This window comes from Podarcis bocagei (assembly GCF_964188305.1).
Source record: "Podarcis bocagei genome assembly, chromosome: 8".
Taxonomy (NCBI): domain Eukaryota; kingdom Metazoa; phylum Chordata; class Lepidosauria; order Squamata; family Lacertidae; genus Podarcis; species Podarcis bocagei.
Window position 1 is genome coordinate 89284776 of NC_138133.1, and position 23001 is coordinate 89307776.

Here is a 23001-nt window from a genome sequence, read left to right on the forward strand (position 1 = left end):
AGGCGCAGATTACAGCTATAACAAAGGCGGCATTTTTTCATCTCTGCCAAGCTAAGCAGCTGGCCCCTTATCTCTCTCGCCCTGACCTAGCCACTGTGATCCATGCGACGGTCACCTCCAGACTGGAATATTGTAACTCGCTCTACGTGGGGCTGCCCTTGAGACTGACCCAGAAACTCCAGCGGGTGCAGAATGCCGCGGCGAGACTCCTTATGGGGTCTTCGCTGCGAGATCACATTCATCCAGTACTATACCAGCTGCACTGGCTCCCGGTGGGGTACAGGATCAGGTTTAACGTGCTGGTTTTAACCTTTAAAGCCCTATACGGCCTAGGACCCTCGTACCTACGGGACCGCCTCTCCTGGTATGCCCCACAGAGAAACCTACGGTCTGCAAATAATAACATCCTCAAGGTCCCAGGACTCAGAGAGGTTAGGCTGGCCTCAACTAGAGCCAGGGCCTTCTCGGCTGCGGCTCCAATCTGGTGGAATGCTCTGTCACAAGAGACTAGGGCCCTGCGGGACCTGACATCTTTCCGCAGGGCCTGCAAGACAGAGTTGTTCCGCCAGGCCTTTGGTCAGGGCGCAGCCTGACTCCCTCCTCTGGCAACCTGCACAGAATTTTGCTTAATTGGTTGCCATCAATTTGATTTAATTAATTTTTATAATGAAATATTTTTAGATTGTGTGACTATTTGACTGTCTGATTATTTGATTGTTGTTAGCCGCCCTGAGCCCGGCTTCGGCTGGGGAGGGCGGGATATAAATAAAATTTATTATTATTATTATTATTATTATTATTATTATTATTATGATTGAGGGAGCCCTTGTGCTACCTTCACACCCTCCTAGTGCATTTTTGCCTAGCTGGGTTGTGTCCCTGAGCTCTGATAGTGTTGTTTGTGTGTCTGGATGGAGAATACAGAGAGGTTTGTGTGTGTTTACAAAGGAAATATGTTCATTGCTCCATCCACTTTTGCCCGTGACCCCCTCACACCTCAGGAAGTAGCCCAGAAAGCAATGCAACCCTTGATCTCAAGAAAAGGCTCCTCACTCCAATCTGTTTTGACTGGTTTCCCCAGTGTCAGGCAGAGAATGAATCTTCCCCATCACCTGTTGCTACCTGACTTTTTAAAACTGGACACACTGCCAAGAATTGAACCTTCTGCTGACTGCATGAGCAAAGCGAGCCAGTAGCCTAGAGCCTCTGGTGCTCTTGACAAGGGCAGCACCTCCTAGAGAATAAATCACTTTACTGCAATAGCCACATTAGAAATTACTACAAGCAAGGACTCAAAGCATCCAGAGGGAGGACAAGGTGGAGAGGAAGGGTAGAAAGCTTCTCTCACATTTGATCTCACCATGTCAGCAATGCTGCAGCACTGCACTCATATAAGTCATGCACTTATTCATAGTCTGACAAGTGATTTTTGCCCTTGCCTTCATGCCTGCACCCCCACCTGGGTCCAGATTCACTGCCCCTAGGTATGCCTTTGCTGTAAGCCCAGCTAAACTGCACAGGAAAAGTTACAGGTAGGTAGCCGCGTTGGTCTGCTGTAGTCAGAACAAAATAAAAAAAAATCCTTCCAGTAGCACCTTAGAGACCAACTAAGTTTGCTACCGGTATGAGCTTTCGTGTGCATGCACACTTCTTCAGATACAGGAAAAGCAAGCTAGTCTAAAGCTTGCAACCTGTGCCCTTGTAATCCCAAGCTTTCAACAGATCAATTGTGTGGGTGGGTGGGCAGGAAAGGATGAATGAGAGTCAAGACTGGGGTTCTTTTAGTCAGTTATCACAATGTTTTATTATAGAAATCTACAAAAAAAAGAAGAACCGAACATTTTCTTGCTATGAACAGACTTTGCTACAATTGCTTTGCAGCTGAAGAACGCTGTCTTTGTTTTATTTTATTCATTTCTATCAAAAGCAGGGGCTGACACAGCCTCTTATGTTTCACCACCAAAGTGATACCATAAGGAATAAGTGGCCTCGTACAATCAGAAGAGAGTCAAGTGGTTTGGGCATACGTTGAATATTGAATCCCCAAGCCCATTTATCAAGACAATTCATAATGCATCAGTAAGTTCACCTTCTGTGCAACCCACAGTGAACTGATGAATGCTCAATAGTGAAAATAAAACCAGAAATAGAAAACGGCTTTCTTGGAATAATGGAACACAATGAACTAGATTAGGTTTTGGTTCTACATACATATTTCGCACACATAACCTTGCCCCCGACTCTCTCTCGCAAGATGAACACCATCAAATCTCTCAATGAGAACTTGATGGTGAATTAGCAAGCTCCCATTGGTTAGAAGCCATTGGTGTAGTGAAAAAGACAGTGATCTTATTGGTCCACTCCCTAAAGAACCCCAGAACTATAATGTCACATAGGTGTCATTCCAATTAATGCCTGAAGAGTTTGTGGGGTGGTGGTCAAGAGATAGAAGAAAATGATATTTAGGACTCTCTGAAGGTCCACCATCTTCTTCAGGTTAGCATTCATTCATTCATTTATTTTTAAATGTAATTGTCCTGTCCCTGAATATTCTTCTTTAGACAGCTGAAGGTGTCTAGCGCCTTCTTAGCTGTGAGCTGGAAGATATCAGAATATGGCAATATGAGATGATTTGGCACATTGACATACATTTATAGACAGTCGGAACCTACACAAGAGCTGTAGGCCAAGTAGTTTTGGAAGAAAGAAGAAACAAAATCCAAAACCATCTCCAATCCAACCTGTTTGACAGGTGGAATATGAAGTGAAACTTCTTTGAACATCAAAAAAAGTTTTAGTTAAATGCACACTGCATACAGTGGTGTGCATGTCTTTGCTTACTAGTTAGCTCAAGAAAGAAAGAAAAATGGGAGCAGCTGAGCAGCCAAAGAAATCGACTTCCTTGTGGTTCTTCTGGCCTGTGTGAGATGCTGGACATGCCCATTCATCTCGTACCTGATTGCCAGCTGTCCTAAGGCTACTGCACCCACCTGGCCATTCAGCCAAACATATTTGATTCCAATGTGCTTTTCTGAACATAAAAGTGTTCAAAAAATCTTCAGCTTTGACTGCCCAAGCTCCATGGACAGTGGAGTTCTCTTTGGCCAGTAGAGTTCTCGGGATATAGTGGACTGAGCTCTTTAATCTGAACAGGAAATGAATTTTTACCTTACCTCCCTGCCCTGCCCACAAAACCCTCACTGTCACCCCCAGCCCCAGTTACAATCAATAAGCAACACCCCAGTTACAGTATCCCCTTCCTTAGTCAGGTCTTGCATTCAAGTTCTTCAGACCTTCAGCCACCCTTCATGCCCCCAATCCCATAAATCATATTGCTATAGTTGTCACTTTGAGTCTTTGCAGTTTCCGCAATGAGTGTGGTCCCTGGAACACATTTCCCCCCTTTGCTGGTTGCATCGTGTATAGATGTGCCTTTTCTCTGCCCTCGTAGCTGAAGCATCTTTTCTGGCATGTTAGCAGAGTTGGCATTTTCTTCCAGATGCCGATCTTTCTGAGATGCACTTTCATAGGTGCCAGCTGCTTGCCAACATGGGAGTGATGACTCAAGCAATCAAGGAGCTGATTCTTTCTATCTTCAGAAGGACAACAACTTCCTGCAAGAAAGGGATGTGAAGGTTAGATGGTGAATTAGGAAAATGGAGAGAAGATCTACAGAGGTTTGGGCTGTCAGAGGAAGTAGACCTTGAAATACCAGCTGCTGGGAATGGCAGTTGGTTGAGGAGCTGCTGCACTCAAGTTCTGCTTGTGAACTTCCTATGGGCATCTCTTTGGCCACTATGGAAACAGAGTACTGAACAATCGCCAAACAAAGGGGGGATTTGCAACGTCATAGTTGCAAAGCAGCGTTTCAGAACACAGGAAACTAAGTGTATCCTTTGAGTGGGAAGGACTCATTAGGGATTAATAGGTACAATGGGCATTCAGAAGTTGGCGTCTGCTGGGGTTGGACTAGAATTAAGCCATGATTGCAGACAGCTATTTACCTTCTCCAAGTGATCTCCGAACAGGAGCTGCAGGAGCTTTTCGGAATCTGACGTCCATCCAGCCCGACTGCATGATGGGACTTTCTGAGCCGCCCTTCTGCCTCCATCTCTGCTCCACATGCAATTCAAGAAGTGCTTCGCTCCCAACCGCTTTTGAATGAGTCACTGGAAGAAAAAAAACCAACAGAAAGCGGAACATGAGCTGTGAGCCAGATCAGCTTCAGCAACACAATGTACCTTTGCATTAGCTATTGTTCCCCTTCTCTCTGTGAGCTCCAGCAACAATTCTTTGTCTGAATGAGCATCACTCTGACAGCAGACTGTCCATAGCTGGGCATACGCTTATGCATGACAGCTGGAGATCTGCCTGGTCTCTAGGAATGAATGCTCCCTATTTTGCTTTTGGCTCTTTCAGAAATGGGAAGAACTGACTCTTTTTGTTTTCTGCAAACCACTCAAATGATCCTGGGGAAGGGTGCAGGAGGAATCATACTTGGAAGCTGATAGAGTGCTAAAAGATAGGGTGCTGAAAAGCCTTCCCCTATCCAGAACATGAAAGGCAGAGTGATAAGTCAGCTCTCAAGTATACAGAGAGGGAAATTAGGTTAGGCAACTGCTGGGGTTTCTTCTAACTCTGTCTTGTAAAACAGGGGCATCCAACAAGGTGCCCTCTAGATGTTATTGGACTACAACTCCTATCAACCCCATCAAGTCCAGCAACATCTAGAGGGCACCATGTTGACTACTCCTGCTGATGGTGGGAGAGAGATTTCACTAACCCAAGTCCATACAGCCTCTCTAAAGGTATTTGCTTTCTCCTAGCAACATCAGTCCTAAATTTAAGCATCTCTTCTGCAAATTAACATGCACCACAGTTCATAAGTCCCGTTTGGAAATGGCATCTTTCCACTTCCCTAATTATCCCTACCCACCCATATCTGACTTGGATACAGCTGAACTTTGTTTCTCCAAGTTTGAAGGCTATATTTGTCAACCCTACTGGCATAAAGTCAATGAGCCGGGAAGATTTGTATCTTACCTGTAGCCTGTGGGAAGAAGTCGCACCCTGAAGGCTCTCAACGGTTGGGGTGATATCTTGCTCTTCACAGCTTCTCTTGCATCAGTGGAGCCAGGAGCAGGTCTCCGTGCGAGTTCTGCCTTCTTCTAGTCTTATGGACTAGCAAGCCATTCTAAAAGGCTACAGCTGGTTCCTTCCTTCAGTTCTACGACTGTAGAGGGCGCAGACTTCATGCTTCATGTTTCGTTTTTTTCCTCTCTCCAACTACCAAAGTTTCTCAAAGTTGCCTGTCTTTTGCTTCTCAGCATTGGGGAAAGCCGTTTAACTTTCTTTATTTAAAAAAAAATTCTCAAAGGTGTTCAATGGATGTGCCATCTCTATCTTCTTGGTGTAGAGATTAAGGTGGCATGACTTCTTAATTCAAGTTGTGTTTGTATGCAACTATTTTTTTTAAAAAAAAAATAGTCTAGGAAACTAACCCCTGTACAACTTTAGAGTGCTATTTGTTTTTTCTGTTTAGGATCTTGATGTGAGAAGTAGGCGCCCCACCCTCGCAAAGCCCTATCTTCCCAAAATCTAGAATGTAGAGGAGCAAAGCATCAGGTTCATGGCCACTCTGGAATGTGTGGCTGATGATCCTTCTGGAGCTGAAAGACCTGAATGCCCAAGTCAAAGCCAAAGAGAATCCAGAGGTCCACTTGGAGATGGAAACATGAGAGTTGGGTGAGAGCAGGGGATGGGTTAATTTGATGGCTGAAACTCCTGCTGAAGTCCTTCAGGACCTCCCCAAACTTGCTAAAAGTTCCCTTCCCCAATCTGTTTGGAGCTCAGCTGAAAAGTTGGAAGAAGCAGGAGAAAGAGGGGGAAACCCAATAGCTTTCAAGAGAGTTAGTGAAAGTCCACTGATGGTTCCCAGAAGCGGGGAGGAGAATGTCTGGAAGGAAAAGCACCTTGAAGGAAAGGACTGATGTGAGCAAGAAGGAAATCCTTCTGTCATGCCCGATGAAATTCCCTGGGAAGCTGTGCCCCAGGAGGTGTGGCTGCCTCTGCCACGACGAAGAGGCTGGTTTGTCTTTCTGACATAGTCCAGTCCTTGCAATGGCTTTTTAAAAAGAAATCCTCAAAAGAGCCATCCATTATCCAGCTTGAACCATCTTGAGTGATTCATGCTAGCCACGCTCTCAGCATGGTTGATCTTGAAGAAAATTAGATTTTCCTCCAACCAGTCATTAGGCTGAGTGTATCTTCAGACCCACCATGGCTGAAGTTCTCAGATGAAAGGAAACTGCCTTCCTAACTAATCCACCAACCCCCTTCTTTGTCATACCTGTTTCACACTGCTCTGCTCATATCACTGTGGTAGGGACGGAAACCTCGGGTTGAGTTCCGTCACTAGCGATTGGGCTGGCAGTGGTGGAGGGAGGGAGGCTTTCCAATGAGTCCCTTAACTCAGGGGTCCTCTGGGGACTGGGCTCCTCAGAGTTGTCAAAGTTGACCTCAACTTCCTTGCCCCTCTGAATCAGCTGTTCTAAAGTTTTGGGGTAAGGGTGGCTGAGGAAGCGTTTGAGTTTGGGCTGGAGGGTCCCTACCACATACTGGATGACCTCCTCCTCCTCAGCATCAACGTAGAGGGTCTGGTACAGGTCCCTTTTGCGCCAGAGGAACTGATCTAGAGGTTCTCCATCTTTCTGAGGGAGATCCAGCTCTCTCTTAATGGCATCCCTGGTCAGGGTGCCCTCGCTATACTGAAGGAACTCCTTCTTGAACTCCAGCCAGTTCTTGACGGAGTCCTGCTTGTACTCCCACCACTTTTTGGCTGGCCCGTTCATGTGGTTCTCAATCTGAGAGAGCCAGTACTCCTCAGTGCCACCCACCTGCTTCAAATAGTCCTCCAAGTGAGTCAGGAACTCCCTGGGGTCCTCAAAAATCTGGGTCTCCACTGGGGAAGGTGGAGTATCTTCTGAGACAGAGACCCACTGGTAGGAATCATGGGACTGAGGCACGATAGGGACATCCCCAGTAGGAGGAGGTGTCAGGGCATACATCTGGCTCATGTCTAGGGCATAATCATAAATCTCCCCTTCACTGGGCCTGATCTCTGGGCCTCCCACCCCTACCGAGACAGTCTGCCTGTGGTTGTCTCCATGGCAGTACTTTGCCCCACCAGACTCGAGCCGGTCAGCCCACTTCTCCAGGCGGAAGAACACTTCCTTCCAGACATTCATCTCTCTCTTGACCCACCTCTCCAAGTGAGCAATGGTCTCCTGGCATCTAGACAGGCAGGCCTTGATGGACTTCTTCCACCTCTGGTTCTCAGCAGCTGAGGGGACATGGTCCTCAAGGTTGTTCTCAAGTTTCCCCACCGACTTCTGCAGGCCTTTCAGCTCCCGCTCCACCTGCTTTGACACCTCGGTCAGGAGGTGCCGGTGGGTCCTCCTGACGTGGTCTAGCATCTCCGCCCTGCACTTCCCTATCTGGAGGATCACATTGGGCTTGTTGTTATTGGCCACGCCGCGGTGGCCCTGGAAAGAGTGGAGGTTCACCTGGTTGATGTTGTCCAACTGCATGTTTCCTAGCTGTGGGCTAATCAAGCTTTCGCCCCCTTGACAGACTCTCTCCAAAAGTCACAACCACCCAGTCCAGAAATGGACTACCCGTTTCCCCTGCAAATTACAAACACAACCAAATCAAGAAAATCACCCTGGGAAGTCTTGCCTTCCAACTGCCCTTGTGCAAAGTCCAGGACAATAAAAAGTTCTCTTCAGTGTCTGGTCCTTCCTCCGTCTCCCAGGAGTCCTTAATCCCCGAGCTGAGCTGTCGAGAACTTCCCCAGCAAGTGGTATTGCTCTCCGCTGTTGCCTGTGTCGTTCCTGCTGCAGCTTCCTTGCTTTCGAGTCTTCCTTGAACTTCACGCTAACAAGTGTCTGAATCTCTCTCTCCTCTGCTTAGCTGGAAAACAGAGAGCTATTTGCTTTCTCTCTGTGATGTGCCACTAGCTCAGACGGATCCCTATACTTATACACCACACACCTCCCTATGTGGGTGTAGCCAAGCCTCTGTGCTCATCGGCATCTTGCTGCTGATTGGAGGAGAAAGATTCAGTGGAAAACACAGCTCCTGGCAAGCATCTCTCTCCCTCGCCCTCCCCGGCTCCCTTTAGCTTCTCCCACCCCCTTCCACACACCCCCAGACTTGAGGCGAGAAGCACTTTAAAGGTTCTGGAGACAGTTGGATGGATGGATGAGTAATTCCTACCTTTTCTCCTCACCCATTTCAGCTCCCCCTTTCTCCCCCTCTCCACACCCCCCCCAAAGAAAAGGTCTTATTCATCGCCCAACCCTTTATCCAGAAGGGCCCTTTTTGCAAAAGTCCTCAGACCCCGAAAGACCCCGTGGCACGAGGGAGATGGTTTAAAAGCTCCCTGTGTCACCCACCCTCTGCTGGCCAGCTGTGAGTTGCTCACCCACCTGCCCCCACACATGACACACTCACCCACACCTGTGCAAACCCTCATTATTAGAGGCTAAGGAGTCAATGGCTGGGCAAAGTTGAAAGGGACATTGGTTTTATTTTCCAAACGGGAGGTGGGAATTTTGCCTCCAGCCGGTTTCTGTTATGCAATCGTAACCATATATGGGGGGGGGTTGGAAGGGGGGAGAGCTGTCAATATGCTGCAGGTTAAAACGGGGGGGGGGGGAGTCCTACCCTTCCAGGGTTTCCAGCCAATTAAGTCCACCCATCTCAAAGCTTTCCAGTTACTAAGCTTGAATCAGTTGCTTAATCACACGGTGCAGCCCACAGACGCAGATGAAGCTCACACTCGTTGATGAAGCAGGAAGCCGAACCATAAAAGGACACCGGGGGTTTATATAACCAGGAGATAAAGAGATTCCCTTTCTGGAAAAGGAGATTGAGGCAGTGTGTGTGTGTGCTTCCCCTCCGGAACTCCAGCCCGTCATTCAGATGCAGGGCTGGGATGACAGGGTGATGATGATACCTTTTTAGGATTGGGGGGCTGCTCCCTGGAACTTACTAAGCAAGGTTGGAGGGTTATGTAACTTGGTGAGTACTTACCAGGACACCCCCTCCCTCCTTCCCACTCCCCAAAATGCACGATTTGCTTAGCCTCTGTTCTGGGTGGAATCAGTCGATCAAAAATAACCACAGGGCTGAATTCGCATTGGGACTTTCAGGTGCCCCTGGAGGAACACAGAGTCTCTTTTATCTAGGGTGGTCTGGTTGTGGGGTGACAGGTGGCCTAGGTTTCCTAGGGAACTGAACCCCGGCAATTTCTGCTTTGTGAATTTTCGATACAGGTTGTGCCCTTTGCAATAGACTCTTAGGCATGCAACAACTGATTTGGAGAAGGGGTGCTGGAGTGAAGGATTATTCTGTAGAGTTTAACTGAATTCCAGGTCCCTCTCTCTGTGTTTTTGTTTTTGTTTTGTAGGGGTCTCTGAAAATGTGATTTTTGTTCCCTGGGGCTTTTGAGAGGGGGGTAGACTATGTAGTGGATCAGAGGTCGGTTCCTATGCCAGGAATGGAACCTGTGACATTCTGAATGCCAAGCAGGTGCTCTTCAACCAAGTTAAAGCCCTTCCCCGAATATGCAGTTCGCATGTGAAGAGAGCGATGAATTAATATTGGAGGGAGAGAAGACAGGGAGAGACATCACATCCCACACCGGCTACAAACCCACATCTGCAGAAGGAAACCCTCTCAAAGGTGTATAGACTGCCCCTATAATCTGGAACATTGAGTGGCCAGATTTTTAGCTTATGCGGGAATCTTTCATACATTCAGCATGCTTTCCTTCTGCTGAAGATATGTTCCTAATTTCTCATAGACATCCTAGGACCAGACTTGGAGCAAATGGTTCCATTCTATCTCCATGTGCTGCTAATTTTGTGGAAGGAAGAACACCCAACACAGCTTAGGAGCTCAGTTATGAATTTTGCATTTCTGCCATTACTTTTGTTGTTGTTTAGTTGTTTAGTCGTGTCCGACGCCAGGCACTTCTGTCTTCCACTGCCTCCCGCAGTTTGGTCAAACTCATGTTGGTAGCTTCGAGAACACTTTCCAACCATCTCGTCCTCTGTCGTCCCCTTCTCCTTGTGCCCTCCATCTTTCCCAACATCAGGGTCTTTTCCAGGGAGTCTTCTCTTCTCATGAGGTGGCCAAAGTCTTGGAGCCTCAGCTTCAGGATCTGTCCTTCCAGTGAGCACTCAGGGCTGATTTCCTTCAGAACGGATCAGTTTGATCTTCTTGCAGTCCATGGCACTCTCAAGAGTCCCAGGAACGTTAGCTGATTTGGCTAAACCCCTTCATGTTACAGAATTGAGACTCCTTGAAGGGGCAGCAAAATAGATCAGATGAACACACCTAGCGAAATGGATCAATTCACCCAGGTTTAAAATGCCATAGACATTTATTCTAGATGTGTATCTCAGTGGTTTCTGGACAGATCACTCTGGAGGCAGCGATGCTTCTGAATACAAGTTGTTAGAAACCACAGGAGGGAGAGAGGGTTTTTCGCTTGAATCCTGATTTGGGGCACCTGGTTGTTCACTGTGATAACAGGATGTTGGACTAGATGGGCCTGATCCAGCAGGCGCTTAGGATCATAGAATTGTAGAGGGATCCCAAGGGTCATCCAGTCTAATCCCCTTCAATGCAGGAATCTCAGTTAAAGCATCCATGATGGATGACTATCCAGGACAGCTCCACCTGGTAAGCAGGCTGAGACCCTACCTGCCCACGGACTGCCTTGCCAGAGTGGTGCATGCTCTGGTTATCTCCCACTTGCATTACTGCAATGGACTCTACGTGGGGCTACCTTTGAAGGTGACCCAGAAACTACAACTGATCCAGAATGCGGCAGCTAGACTGGTGACTGGGGGCGGCTGCCGAGACCACATAACACTGGTCCTGAAAGACCTACATTGGCACCCAGTACGTTTCCAAGCACAATTCAAAGTGTTGGTGCTGACCTTTAAAGCCCTAAACAGCCTCTGAAGGAGCCTCCCCACCCCCATCGTTCTGCCTGGACACTGAGGTCCAGCTCCGAGGGCCTTCTGGCAGTTCCCTCATTGTGAGAAGCAAAGCTACAGGAAACTAGGCAGAGGGCCTTCTCGGTGGTGGCACCCGCCCTATGGAACACCCTCCCACCAGATGTCAGAGATAAAAAAACTGAGGTCCATAGTGAGTAAGTTCCCTAAGAGCAGTCAAATTCATTCACAGTTGAAATAGCATTTAACTTGATGACTCCACTGCCTGTGTTCCCAACTCAACTGAGAATTGTTATCTCCTCTTGAGGACCATCTCAGAAAGAAGACGGAGAGGTAATATGATGGCCATCTTCCAGCATTGAAAGGGTTGCGTGGCGAGTTCCTGTCTCCCCCAGTGGCAATAAAGACAAGTGACATAAATATTTAGGTTAATGGGCTAAATAAGGCCACAACTTTATTGGTTACAGGTGATGAGCGGTATTGGCTTTGTCATTGGTCCTAACCGACTATATCTGACTCCAGCCCGTCTTCTCAAAGTCCAGGAAGGGTTAACCACCAGTAGGGGGAGTCCTACTGATGCACATCAACTAGGAACTCCCCCGGGGTCACCGCTAGGGGGCGTGCCTTAGGCCCTCACCTCCTTAGGCTTCGGACAGGGCCACGCCCCCGGAATCCTTTATCGGACTACCCTTCAATATGTGGGGCAGGTGATGGCGCTTCCTCCCCTCTTCCATCTACAGAGAAATACCAATGCCTAACTGCCAATACCAAGGAAGTTGTGACGATTTGCTACGAGGTAGGCGAAAACCAAGTGGCTGGTGCCAATTTGCCAAGTGGAAAAATTCCTACCAGGTCCCTCAACGGTGACCAACCAAGGTCCATAGCAAGGTCAAGGAACAAAAACCTTATAGGGCGGGAGGGTGGGAAACAGGAACAGCTGGAGGCGGCAAAAGAGGGAAATCCCCAGCCGTGCCTGCGTTAAATAGAGCAGGCCATGCCTCCCGAGCCAGCTGATTGGCTGGCCAGGGGGTGATGCGGCTGGGGATTCCCTCAATCACTCGGAGGCTGAGCTCCAGCCCCCGCGCGCATGGTGGGGTCGTGACGCCCGCAACACCACCTCCTCTGCAGGGCGGAAGTGGCTATGTCACATGATAGAAGGAGCAGGCTTGTTTTCTGCTGCTCCCCGAGGGTAAGCCCAGAACTAATGGATTCACATTACAAGAAAGGAGATTCCAACTATATATTAGGAAGAACTTTCTGACAGTAAGAACTGATCAACAGTGGACGCCCTCAAGAGGTTGTGGGTTGTCCTCCATTTGAGGTCTTTAAACAGAGGTCTGATGACCACCTGTCAGGGATTCTTTAGGAATCCTCAATTCTTTTACTTTTGCCCATCCTCCTTCCTCCACCAGTTTTGGCGCCATTCCAACCCTTCTCTCGCATGCTGCTTTTGTCTCTCAAAGGGGGAGAGACAGCAAATGGAAGAGGGCTTTCCTTTTGGGTTTCCTGGGGAATATCTGGCTGATACCATGGCAACTATTCCTCTAGCGCTTCTAATAAAAGGAAGGTGAGGGAGACAGAAATGGAGATGGATGGAGGAGCCGGAAGTACCAAGAAGGGAAGAGAAAGGCAGATGGCAGATTGACAGAGAAAAGCTGGAGGAAAATAGACGGGTTGCAGAGAGTGTGGAAAGAGAAGTGGGGCAGGCAGATGGAAGCTGGCTCAGAAAAACTGAAAACAGGACAACAAGAGCAATTAAAAATGATTTATTTATTGCATTCAACCCCCCTCCACTTTTTCCTCCAAGAGCTTAAGGTTGTTTACATGGTTCTGCCCCTTATCCTTTCATCTCCACAACAGCCCTGTGAGGTAGGTGAGACTGAGGGATGCAGTGACTGGCCCAAGGTCAACCAGTGAGTGAGAACTTGAACTCGGTCCAGTGGTGTAGCATGGGGCAGTTGCCCCAGTGCAAAATTGTTAGGGGGCGCAAAATTTCGACACCCAGTATTGCCGCAATACAGCCATGTGCTTTCATTGCTGAGCTCCGTTGAACATGGTGCTGCCAATGTAAACGAGGAAGTGACCACTCCAGACAACAGAACAACTCTTCTTTTCCTATCTCTGTGGCTGCAATCTCCTGGGTGACACAGATGCAGTTAGGTGTTGAATGTACATGCATACTCTGTCCATTTCTCTCCCACCCCCTCTGTGCATCCCTGGGCTCTGGCAACCCATGCTATGCCACTGCCGTGGTCTCCCAGGTCCTAGTCTGATACTCTAACCACCACTATGGATGGTGCAGCAGAGATCAGGCACAGAAAATGTGACTTTGTCCAAAATTGCCAGCCCTAAAAGGCTTTCCCCCAGCCACTCTGGACGGCTTCCAACAAGAGATTAAAAATACATTAAAACATCAGTCATTAAAAACTTCCCTAAACAGGGCTGCCTTCAGATGTCTTCTAAATGTCAGATAGTTGTTTATTTCTTTGACATCTGATGGGAGGGCTTTCCACAGGGCGGGTGCCACTACCGAGAAGGCCCTCTGCCTGGTTTCCTGTAACCTCACTTCTCGCAGCGAGGGAACCACCAGAAGGCCCTCAGTGCTGGACATCAGTGTCTGAGCTGAACGATGGGGGTGGAGATGCTCCTTCAGGGATACTAGACCGAGGCCGTTTAGGGTTTTAAAGGTCAGCACCAACACTTTGAATTGTGCTCGGAAACGTCCTGGGAGCCAGTGTAGGTCTTTCAAGACCGGTGTTATGTGGTCTCGGCGGCCGCTCCCAGTCACCAGTCTAGCTGCCGCATTCTGGATCAGTTGTAGTTTCTGGGTCACCTTCAAAGGTAGCCCCACGTAGAGCGCATGGCAGTAGTCCAAGCGGGAGATAACTAGACAATACAAGAGTCGAAACACAGCTACCCTTGAAAATTGCACTACTATCCACATTTTGCAATATAGTTCTCCAGCCAAAAAGAAAGAAAAACATGCTGAGGACAATGTGTGCATGAAAATGCATATGCTAGTGTAAATAATATACACAAATCATTATGTTAAGGGAAATAGTTTTGCAAATAGGTGTATATTGGAAGGGACCCTGAGGATCATACAGTCCGTGTAATGCAGAATATGCAACTCTCCCATACGGGGATTGAACCTGCAACCTTGGTGTTATCAGCCCCATGCTCTAGCCAACTGAGCCAGCCAGTCAACATGTGAACATCAGGTGAAAGTCTCACTAAAATACTGATGAATTTTCATGAGGATTTTTTGGTGGAGGAGGAATTAGAAACCAGTGTTGGAAATGAACATAGGACTGGGGGGGGGGGGGATAAAACCAAGAAGCCAAAACTGACAGTTTCACCAATTTCTAGTGTCACTGTATTCCTTTAATTACCATTGTGTGAGATGGAGAATGGGGACAACTCTGCCACTCCCGTTCACATCCATGTCACCACCCCTGTTGTTGTTTAGTTGTTTAGTCGTGTCCGACTCTTCTTGACCCCCTGGATCAGAGCACGCCAGGCCCTCCTGTCTTCCACTGCCTCCCGCATTTTGGTCAAACTCATGCTGGTAGCTTCGAGAACACTGTCCAACCATCTCGTCCTCCTCTGCCGTCCCCTTCTCCTTGTGCCCTCCATCTTTCCCAACATCAGGGTCTTTTCCAGGGAGTCTTCTCTTCTCATGAGGTGGCCAAAGTGTTACCGCCCCAGGTGCCTCCATATGATGGCCTTAGAGAAGTCATGTTTTCAGTCTTTATTCTGCAACATAGAGGCAATAACACTGAGTTATCTCACATGGTGGCTCTAAGGATTGCAGTAATTTATATGTAGGGTGCTCTGAACTCTGTTACCCTATTTATTATGAATGCATTTATTACATTTATAGACCAGCTGTATCTTCCAAGGAGCTCAAGGCAGTGCACACGGTTCTCCTCCTCCCCATTTCATCCTCACAAAGACCCTGTGAGGTAGGTTAGGCTAAGAGATGGTGACTGGTCCAAAGTGAGCTTCATGGCATAGTGTGGATTCAAACCCTGATCTCCCAGGTTATAGAATCATAGAATCATAGAATCATAGAATCATAGAGTTGGAAGAGACCACAAGGGCCATCAAGTCCAACCCCCTGCCAAGCAGGAAACACCATCAGAGCACTCCTGACATATGGTTGTCAAGCCTCTGCTTAAAGACCTCCAAAGAAGGAGACGCCACCACACTCCTTGGCAGCAAATTCCACTGTTGAACAGCTCTTACTGTCAGGAAGTTCTTCCTAATGTTTAGGTGGAATCTTCTTTCTTGTAGTTTGGATCCATTGCTCCGTGTCCGCTTCTCTGGAGCAGCAGAAAACAACTTTTCTCCCTCCTCTATGTGACATCCTTTTATATATTTGAACATGGCTATCATATCACCCCTTAACCTTCTCTTCTCCAGGCTAAACATGCCCAGCTCCCTTAGCCGTTCCTCATAAGGCATTGTTTCCAGGCCTTTGACCATTTTGGTTGCCCTCCTCTGGACACGTTCCAGTTTGTCAGTGTCCTTCTTGAACTGTGGTGCCCAGAACTGGACACAGTACTCCAGGTGAGGTCTGACCAACACTCTAACCATTGTGCCACACTGGTTCTCTGTTATAATGCTAACTCTTATTGTTCTCTCCAGGATCACACAGTGATTTCCTGGCAGATGCAAAACTTGAACTCGGCTCTCATAGATTATGCACCGCATGTACATTTTCACCTCCCCAAGAGCTTACACTTTCCTCCTCCGTAAACACAATTTTGGCTCAGAAGGACAAAATCCCCGCTGCCAAAGGAATAGTTTTCACAAAGGGGTACGTCCCACACGCTAGTAGCTCTGCAATTGTCACCTGGAAACTGAAAGAAAACTTGACCGAAAATAGCTCATTGTGTCAACTGGGCAAGCTAACTGTACACTCTCAAGCAATGCTTTTGTGGAGGGAATAGCGGGTAAGGCATAGCGGGTGGAATAGCGGGTAAGGCATAAGGCTAAGAAAATGCATAGGTGGCTATAATATTTAATAATAAAAAACCAACAATAACGACCCCTTTTGAGTTATAGACCAGAAATACAGTTCAGAATGTCTTAGGCCATAGAATGTTTTCTTTGGCTTGCGCCACTCAAAAGTTTAACCCATGCTGATATTTGTTCCACTTCTGTCTTCGAGATGCAAGTGGCCTATTGTCCCTCATTGTCAGACACCCACACCTTCCAGGCAGGGGTCTACCTGAGAGATGAGTGGGTGCAGAGCTCAGAGGCTGAGCTTAAACATGATGGCTGAGAGCAGCTATGATTTACATTCATTGTTATGGTTGCTATTGGCGCAGTGCAGATGAATGGCAGCTCCAAAGTTGCTCTCCATCACACACTTTTATTTCAAGGGTTTCGGAGCTAACATTTCTGACAACCCCGAGACTGTTTCCCCCTTTAAGAAATTCTCCCCTCGGTCCATTGAAATTTGCCATCTCCTAATTTTCGCAGCGGGCAGACGAGTGGGCAGGGATAATATTAATGAGCTATTGATTATGATCCACTTATAATCACTTGCCTGCCGTGCTCAAGCCAAGGGAGGTTTAATCAAGAGAAGCAACAAACCAATTTTCCTTATTAGCTTTGTGCCTCTCTCTCTCTCTCTCTCTCGCTGTCTCTCTCTGGTGGTGTGACTTGAACCCAGAGATTGCGCGGTAATAAAATGAGGGTATTAATTCAGTAATAGAAATGTACCATCACATGCAGAGTGCATTAGCCTAGAATATTTGCATTTGCGAGAACACTTTATTTTAATGCAAAAGGCAGGAATTGAATTATGGTTCGTTCTGTTTACGAAACAAATGTAGTCTTCTGCTGCTTTTGCAGAAGTGGGCTGCTCTTTTGCTGATTTGGGATTTCAACACCTGTTTTTGGAGTTTTTCTGTAAGGTGCATTAGCACACACCAAATGACAGAATATGCATATTTTAAATCGGGCCTTGGAGCCAAAAATTGGCTTCCAAGCCTCTGTAACTATCCTCTATGACTCCCCTTAGATTTTACCTCCTTCTCAGTTATACACTACACCCCCTCTCTCCAGATCACCTTCTCACCATACTTTTTTTTACTGTTTTTGAGTGCTTTTGCCTGGCTAGAATGTGTCCTTGAAATGGGACAATGCCTTGTGCTTGCCTAGATGGAGGGAAAAGAGAAGTGTGTGGGTGAAGGCAGAAACCAGTCTACTGTACAAAGGCAAAATTTACATTCATTGTTTCACCCACCGATGACTCTCGCCCTACACTTGTGTGTCTAGTGGGCTTCCTACAAATATAGGAAGACCCCCACACACCTGCTTCAATGATGCTATTGTTGGTTGTTTGAAAAAGCTCCATTGCTACATCATACTATGGTTTCGACATTCAATAACCAAATCAGGTGGCTGACACCGTCAAAGTCCTATGGGAAGTCCAGCAGAGTGCAACAGAACTCTGTGATTCCCAGCAATTGTCATCCAGAGCCATACGGCCTCTGACAATGGAGACAGACCGTAGCCATTGCAGTGACCGGGCATTGATAGCCTTATTCTCCAAGAATTGGTCTAACCACCTTTTAAAGCTGTCCAAGGTGGAGTCTATTGCTACACCTTGTAGCAAAGACTTCCGTAGCTTCACTGTAAAAAAGGACATTGTTTTCTCTGTCCTGACTCTTCCACCATTTTACTTCACCAGATGAAGAAACATGGTGGCTATTTGAGACTTGGCACAGAAAGATGGACCAGCAAAGGTCTTCCAGGTACTCAACCATGGGAACACCTTACCGTAGAGTTTCAGATTAAGTGAGTACTGGGAAGATGCTACTAGCACCCTTTCTCCATGCAATATGACTGATTCTGCACACACACCCTTAAAAGTAAATAGGAGCTGCAGGAACTCTGATCCTAAACCTCTGATGTCTAATGGCTATACAGTGGTACCTCTGGTTGCAAATGGGATCCGTTCTGGAGGCCCGCTCATAACATAAAAAGCCCACAACCTGAAGTGCCATATCTGCGTAGGTGCGTGGCATGATTTGGTGCTTGTGCGCATGCGCGAAGCGTGATTTAGTGCTTCTGCACATGCACGAGCGGTGAAACCCGGAAGTAACCCTTTCTGGTACTTCCGGGTCACTGCAGGACACAACCTGAAAAAACGTAACATGAAGCAAACGTAACATGAGGTATGACTGTACTCATGTGTGAGAAAGGCTTTGGGAGAAAGCTTTGAGGTACAATCCATACCTGCCACCTAGCAGGAGAAGAAAAAGCTGAGGAGATAGCCCTACCCAAATCCAGAGTGGAGTCTCTAAGATGGTTGAATGGCATCTTGTACGCCTTCTTCTGGCACGTTTTGCAGCCAAGCTGGTGCCAGATGTATTGTTCTGCTTGTCTTTGGTCCATATCAGCAAGGCATTATTGCCTGGGCAGCCGGGGGCCTCCATACACACTGCCTAGGCTTCGGAGAGGGTAGGGAACTTCGCTTTCACCAGCCCCCAAACTGCTTCAAGGCTCCCATGGCTGCTGTTTGCATCAGAAGGAAAGCTCCCATGGGTGGTAAGTAGGGTCTGGTTGTGGGAAATGGGTAAAGCTGTCTCTCTCCCCTTCATCTCAATCCCTACTCTAGAAGCTACTTCACACTGAAAAATAGATTATTTAATTGTTGATGGCTAGAAGTTGTGGTGGATGCAGGTGGTGCTGTGGGTTAAACCACAGAGCCTAGGACTTGCCGATCAGAAGGTCAGTGGTTTGAATCCCTGCGACGGGGTGAGCTCCTGTTGTTCGGTCCCTGCTCCTGCCCACCTAGCAGTTCGAAAGCACGTCAAAAGTGCAAGTAGATAAATAGGTACCGCTATGGCGGGAAGGTAAATGGAGTTTCTGTGCGCTACTCTGGTTTGCCAGAAGCGGCTTAGTCCTGCTGGCCACATGACCCGGAAGCTGTACGCCGGCTCCCTCGGCCAATAAGGCGAGATGAGCGCCACAACCCCAGAGTCAGCCACGACTGGACCTAATGGTCAGGGGTCCCTTTACCCTTTACCTTTCGGAAGTTGTGATAATAACCTAAGAACTTGAGAAGAGCTTGCTAGATCTGGACAATGGCTGATGTAGTCCAGCATCCTTTTCTCACAGTGGCCAAGGAGGTGCCTGTGAGAAACCTGAAAGCAGGATTCAAGAATGGGAGCCCTCTCCCCTCCTCTGGTTTCTAGCAGCTGGTATTTAGAACTGTGGAGGCAGAGCACAGCCACTGTGGCTAGTAGCCATTCAATAGCCCTCTCCTCCATGAATTTGTCTAATCTTCTTTTAAAGCCAACTAAGTTGGTAGCCATCACTTCCATTTGTTTCAAGGCAGCATGGTTGGAGTTGCCCTCAAAAAACTGAAGTAAAGCAACTCAAACTTTAACCTTCCCACTCATCGTTTTATTCACATTAAAGCACAGAGACCTCCTGAGAACGTGCGTAGCGGCAACTCCACATAGAATCAAGGCTGAGATCTTGACAGAAACAAATACTTTGGGAAACAAAACCTCCTATCAATGCAAAACCTTGGTTCTAAAATTTAATTTTGTCAACTGAAAGCCTTCTTTTTTTCCAACCTATTGAAAACTACAGGAGTAGATCTGTCTTGGAGAAAGAGGATTATAATTTGCAATCTGCAGACAAAGGTTGAGTCACTTTATTGAAGTCAAACTTGTGAATTGTCTCCCCGCTGACAATGCATTTTTTCACTTCCCCTACCCTTCAACATCCTGGAGTCATAGGGTATTCAAACCCAATCCTTCACTGTGTCTCTGTGCAAAGTATTCTCTCCAGCCCACCCCCTTTCTGCTTGAATCTCCTTTCCCAAATCATTCTCTTGACTTCCTGCCATTTCTCCAATCTGAAGGCAAGTAGAATCATAGAATCGTAGAACTGTAGAGTTGGAATGGACCACTGAGGGTCATCTGGTCCAATCCCTTGCAATGCAGGAATCTCAGCTGAGGCATCCAAGACAGATGACCATCCAACCTCTGCTTAAAAGCCTCCAAGGAAAGGGAGTCCACAACTTCCCAAGGGAGACCAGGCCACTGTCAAACAGCTCATACTAGGTAACCAAACAAACCCCTGAGTTGCAAAGAAAACGTCAGCAATGTCTAGGCAACACGATGACCATGTACATACGCAATAGACAATCTTTTATAGAATTCCTTCAAACAGTGACTACATTATTACATGAGCACTGTTCCACAACATTTGATATTTTCATTTACATACATTCGTTCGAAATAAGATGGGTTTATGAAGCAATTCTATATCCTCCCACCATGCTGACGAAGAATTTCACGAAACAGTAGTCAATATCCGGAATCACTGTTCAGTGTTGGACATCATATTTGCTGAATACACAAAGCTTCACATCTTGTCTTTCATCGTACAAAGTCTGGTACCTCGCTTCCTTTAAAGATTTTCAGAGATTTTGAGTCTAAGGATTTCATTTTGTACTTGTTATGGTTTGAAGGAATTCTATAAAGATTGTTTATTGCGTGTGTACATGGACGTCATGTTGCCTGAACAGCTCATACTGTCAGAAAGTTCTTCCTGATGTTTAGTCAGAATCTTCTTTCTTGGAGCTTGAAGTCATTGGTTCAAGTCCTGCCCTCCAGAGCAGGAGAATAATAATATAATAGTAATCGAAGCCACTCTGGGCGGCTTCCAAAAAAAATTAAAATACAGTACTGTAATACATCAAACATTAAAAACTTCCCTAAACAGGGCTGCCTTCAGATGTCTTCTAAAAGTCTGGTAGTTGTTGTTCTCTTTGACATCTGGTGTGAGGGCGTTCCACAGGGTGGGCGCCACTACCGAGAAGGCCCTCTGCCTGGTTCCCTGTAACTTGGCTTCTCGCAGTGAGGGAACCGCCAGAAGGCCCTCAGTGCTGGACCTCAGAGAAAACAAGCTTGCTCCATCTTCCATGGGACAGCCCTTGAGATATTTGAAGATGGCTATCATATCTCCTCTCAATCATCTCTTTTCCAGTCTGAGAATACCCAATTACCTCAACCACTCCTCATAAGGCTTGGTTTCCAGACCCTTGATCATATTGGTTGCCTTCCTGTGTCTAGTTTGTCAATATCCTTCTGAAACTGTACTACCCAGAACTGTACACAGGACTCCAGGTGTGGTCTGACCAAAGCAGAATAAAGTGGTGCTATTACTTCCATTGATGGGGATATTATACTTCTGTTGATACATTCAATTTGATTTTTATTTCTTTTCTTTTTTGGAACAGGAATATTGGTTGTGTGTGTACAGTGATGGGGTGGATTTTGACAGTTCTTTCCCACCCCCTCAATCAGATGAAATCAACAAAGATAATTGCAGCCTTTGGGTTTCCAAACTCCTGTAGCTATTCCAAATACAGTTGGATGAAATGTTCTCCCTTGGCTGTTTGCTCAAATGCCAAGGTTTTAGGGAATGCATATTCATAGAATCATAGAATCATAGAGTTGGAAGAGACCACAAGGGCCATCGAGTCCAACCCCCTGCCAAGCAGGAAACACCATCAGAGCACTCCTGACATATGGATGTCAAGCCTCTGCTTAAAGACCTCCAAAGTAGGAGACTCCACCACACTCCTTGGCAGCAAATTCCACTGTCGAACAGCTCTTACTGTCAGGAAGTTCTTCCTAATGTTTAGGTGGAATCTTCTTTCTTGTAGTTTGGATCCATTGCTCCGTGTCCGCTTCTCTGGAGCAGCAGAAAACAACCTTTCTCCCTCCTCTATGTGACATCCTTTTATATATTTGAACATGGCTATCATATCACCCCTTAACCTTCTCTTCTCCAGGCTAAACATGCCCAGCTCCCTTAACCGTTCCTCATAAGGCATTGTTTCCAGGCCTTTGACCATTTTGGTTGCCCTCCTCTGGACACGTTCCAGTTTGTCAGTGTCCTTCTTGAACTGTGGTGCCCAGAACTGGACACAGTACTCCAGGTGAGGTCTGACCAGAGCAGAATACAGTGGCACTATTACTTCCCTTGATCTAGATGCTATACTCCTATTGATGCAGCCCAGAATTGCATTGGCTTTTTTAGCTGTCGCGCCACACTGTTGGCTCATGTCAAGTTTGTGGTCAACCAAGACTCCTAGATCCTTTTCACATATACTGCTCTCAAGCCAGGTGTCACCCATCTTATATTATCTTCCCAACTTCTCAGGTGTTCAAGAGGCCCAGGAACATATGCTGTGAATCAGGAGGAATTCATCCCTGTGTCTTCTGTCAGCACTATCAAAGTGATGGTCTGTCTGTCAAATATAAACTTCTGAATGTCTATTCAGAAGAAAATAGCAGAAAGAAAAATATTCGGGAGAAAATGTCACCCCATTGTATCAGGATAAATTCTTCTTATTCCTGGGGTAAAAGGTAAAGGGACCCCTGACCATTAGGTCCAGTTGTGTCCGACTCTGGGGTTGTGGTGCTCATCTCGCTTTATTGGCTGAGGGAGCCGGCATACAGCTTCTGGGTCATATGGCCAGCATGACTAAGCTGCTTCTGGCGAACCAGAGCAGGGAAATGCCGTTTACCTTCCCGCCGGAGCGGTACCTATTTATCTACTTGCACTTTGACATGCTTTCGAACGGCTAGGTTGGCAGGAGCAGGGACCGAGCAACAGGAGGTCAGCCCGTCGTGGGGATTCGAACCACCGACCTTCTGATTGGCAAGTCCTAGGCTCTGTGGTTTAACCCACAGTGCCACCCGCGTCCCTTTATTCCTGGGAAAAGGGGAGCAAATTCTTAACAAAAGGTTTCTCAATGTGCCAGCAGATGACTGTTTGGGGGTTCTGTTTCATCGGCTGCAACATTCTGTTGCAGCATGTGGGGCACATTGCATGCTCTCCATTGCCAGTGTTTCTGAGGCTAAGATCACAGGACAATAGGAAGCTGCTGTATACTGAGTGAGAGCACTGGCTCAGCATTGTCTAC

General features: G+C 47.1%; 1 protein-coding gene across 1 annotated transcript; it reads right to left on the minus strand.

The window, feature by feature from the left end:
- Positions 1-5361: 5361 nt before the first annotated feature.
- On the minus strand, positions 5362-8153 carry ARC (activity regulated cytoskeleton associated protein). Its single transcript, XM_081205919.1, has one exon. It carries the CDS (start codon positions 7587-7589, stop codon positions 6369-6371), a length of 1221 nt encoding a protein of 406 aa, XP_081062045.1. The 5' UTR covers positions 7590-8153; the 3' UTR covers positions 5362-6368.
- Between the last annotated feature and the right edge of the window lie 14848 nt (positions 8154-23001).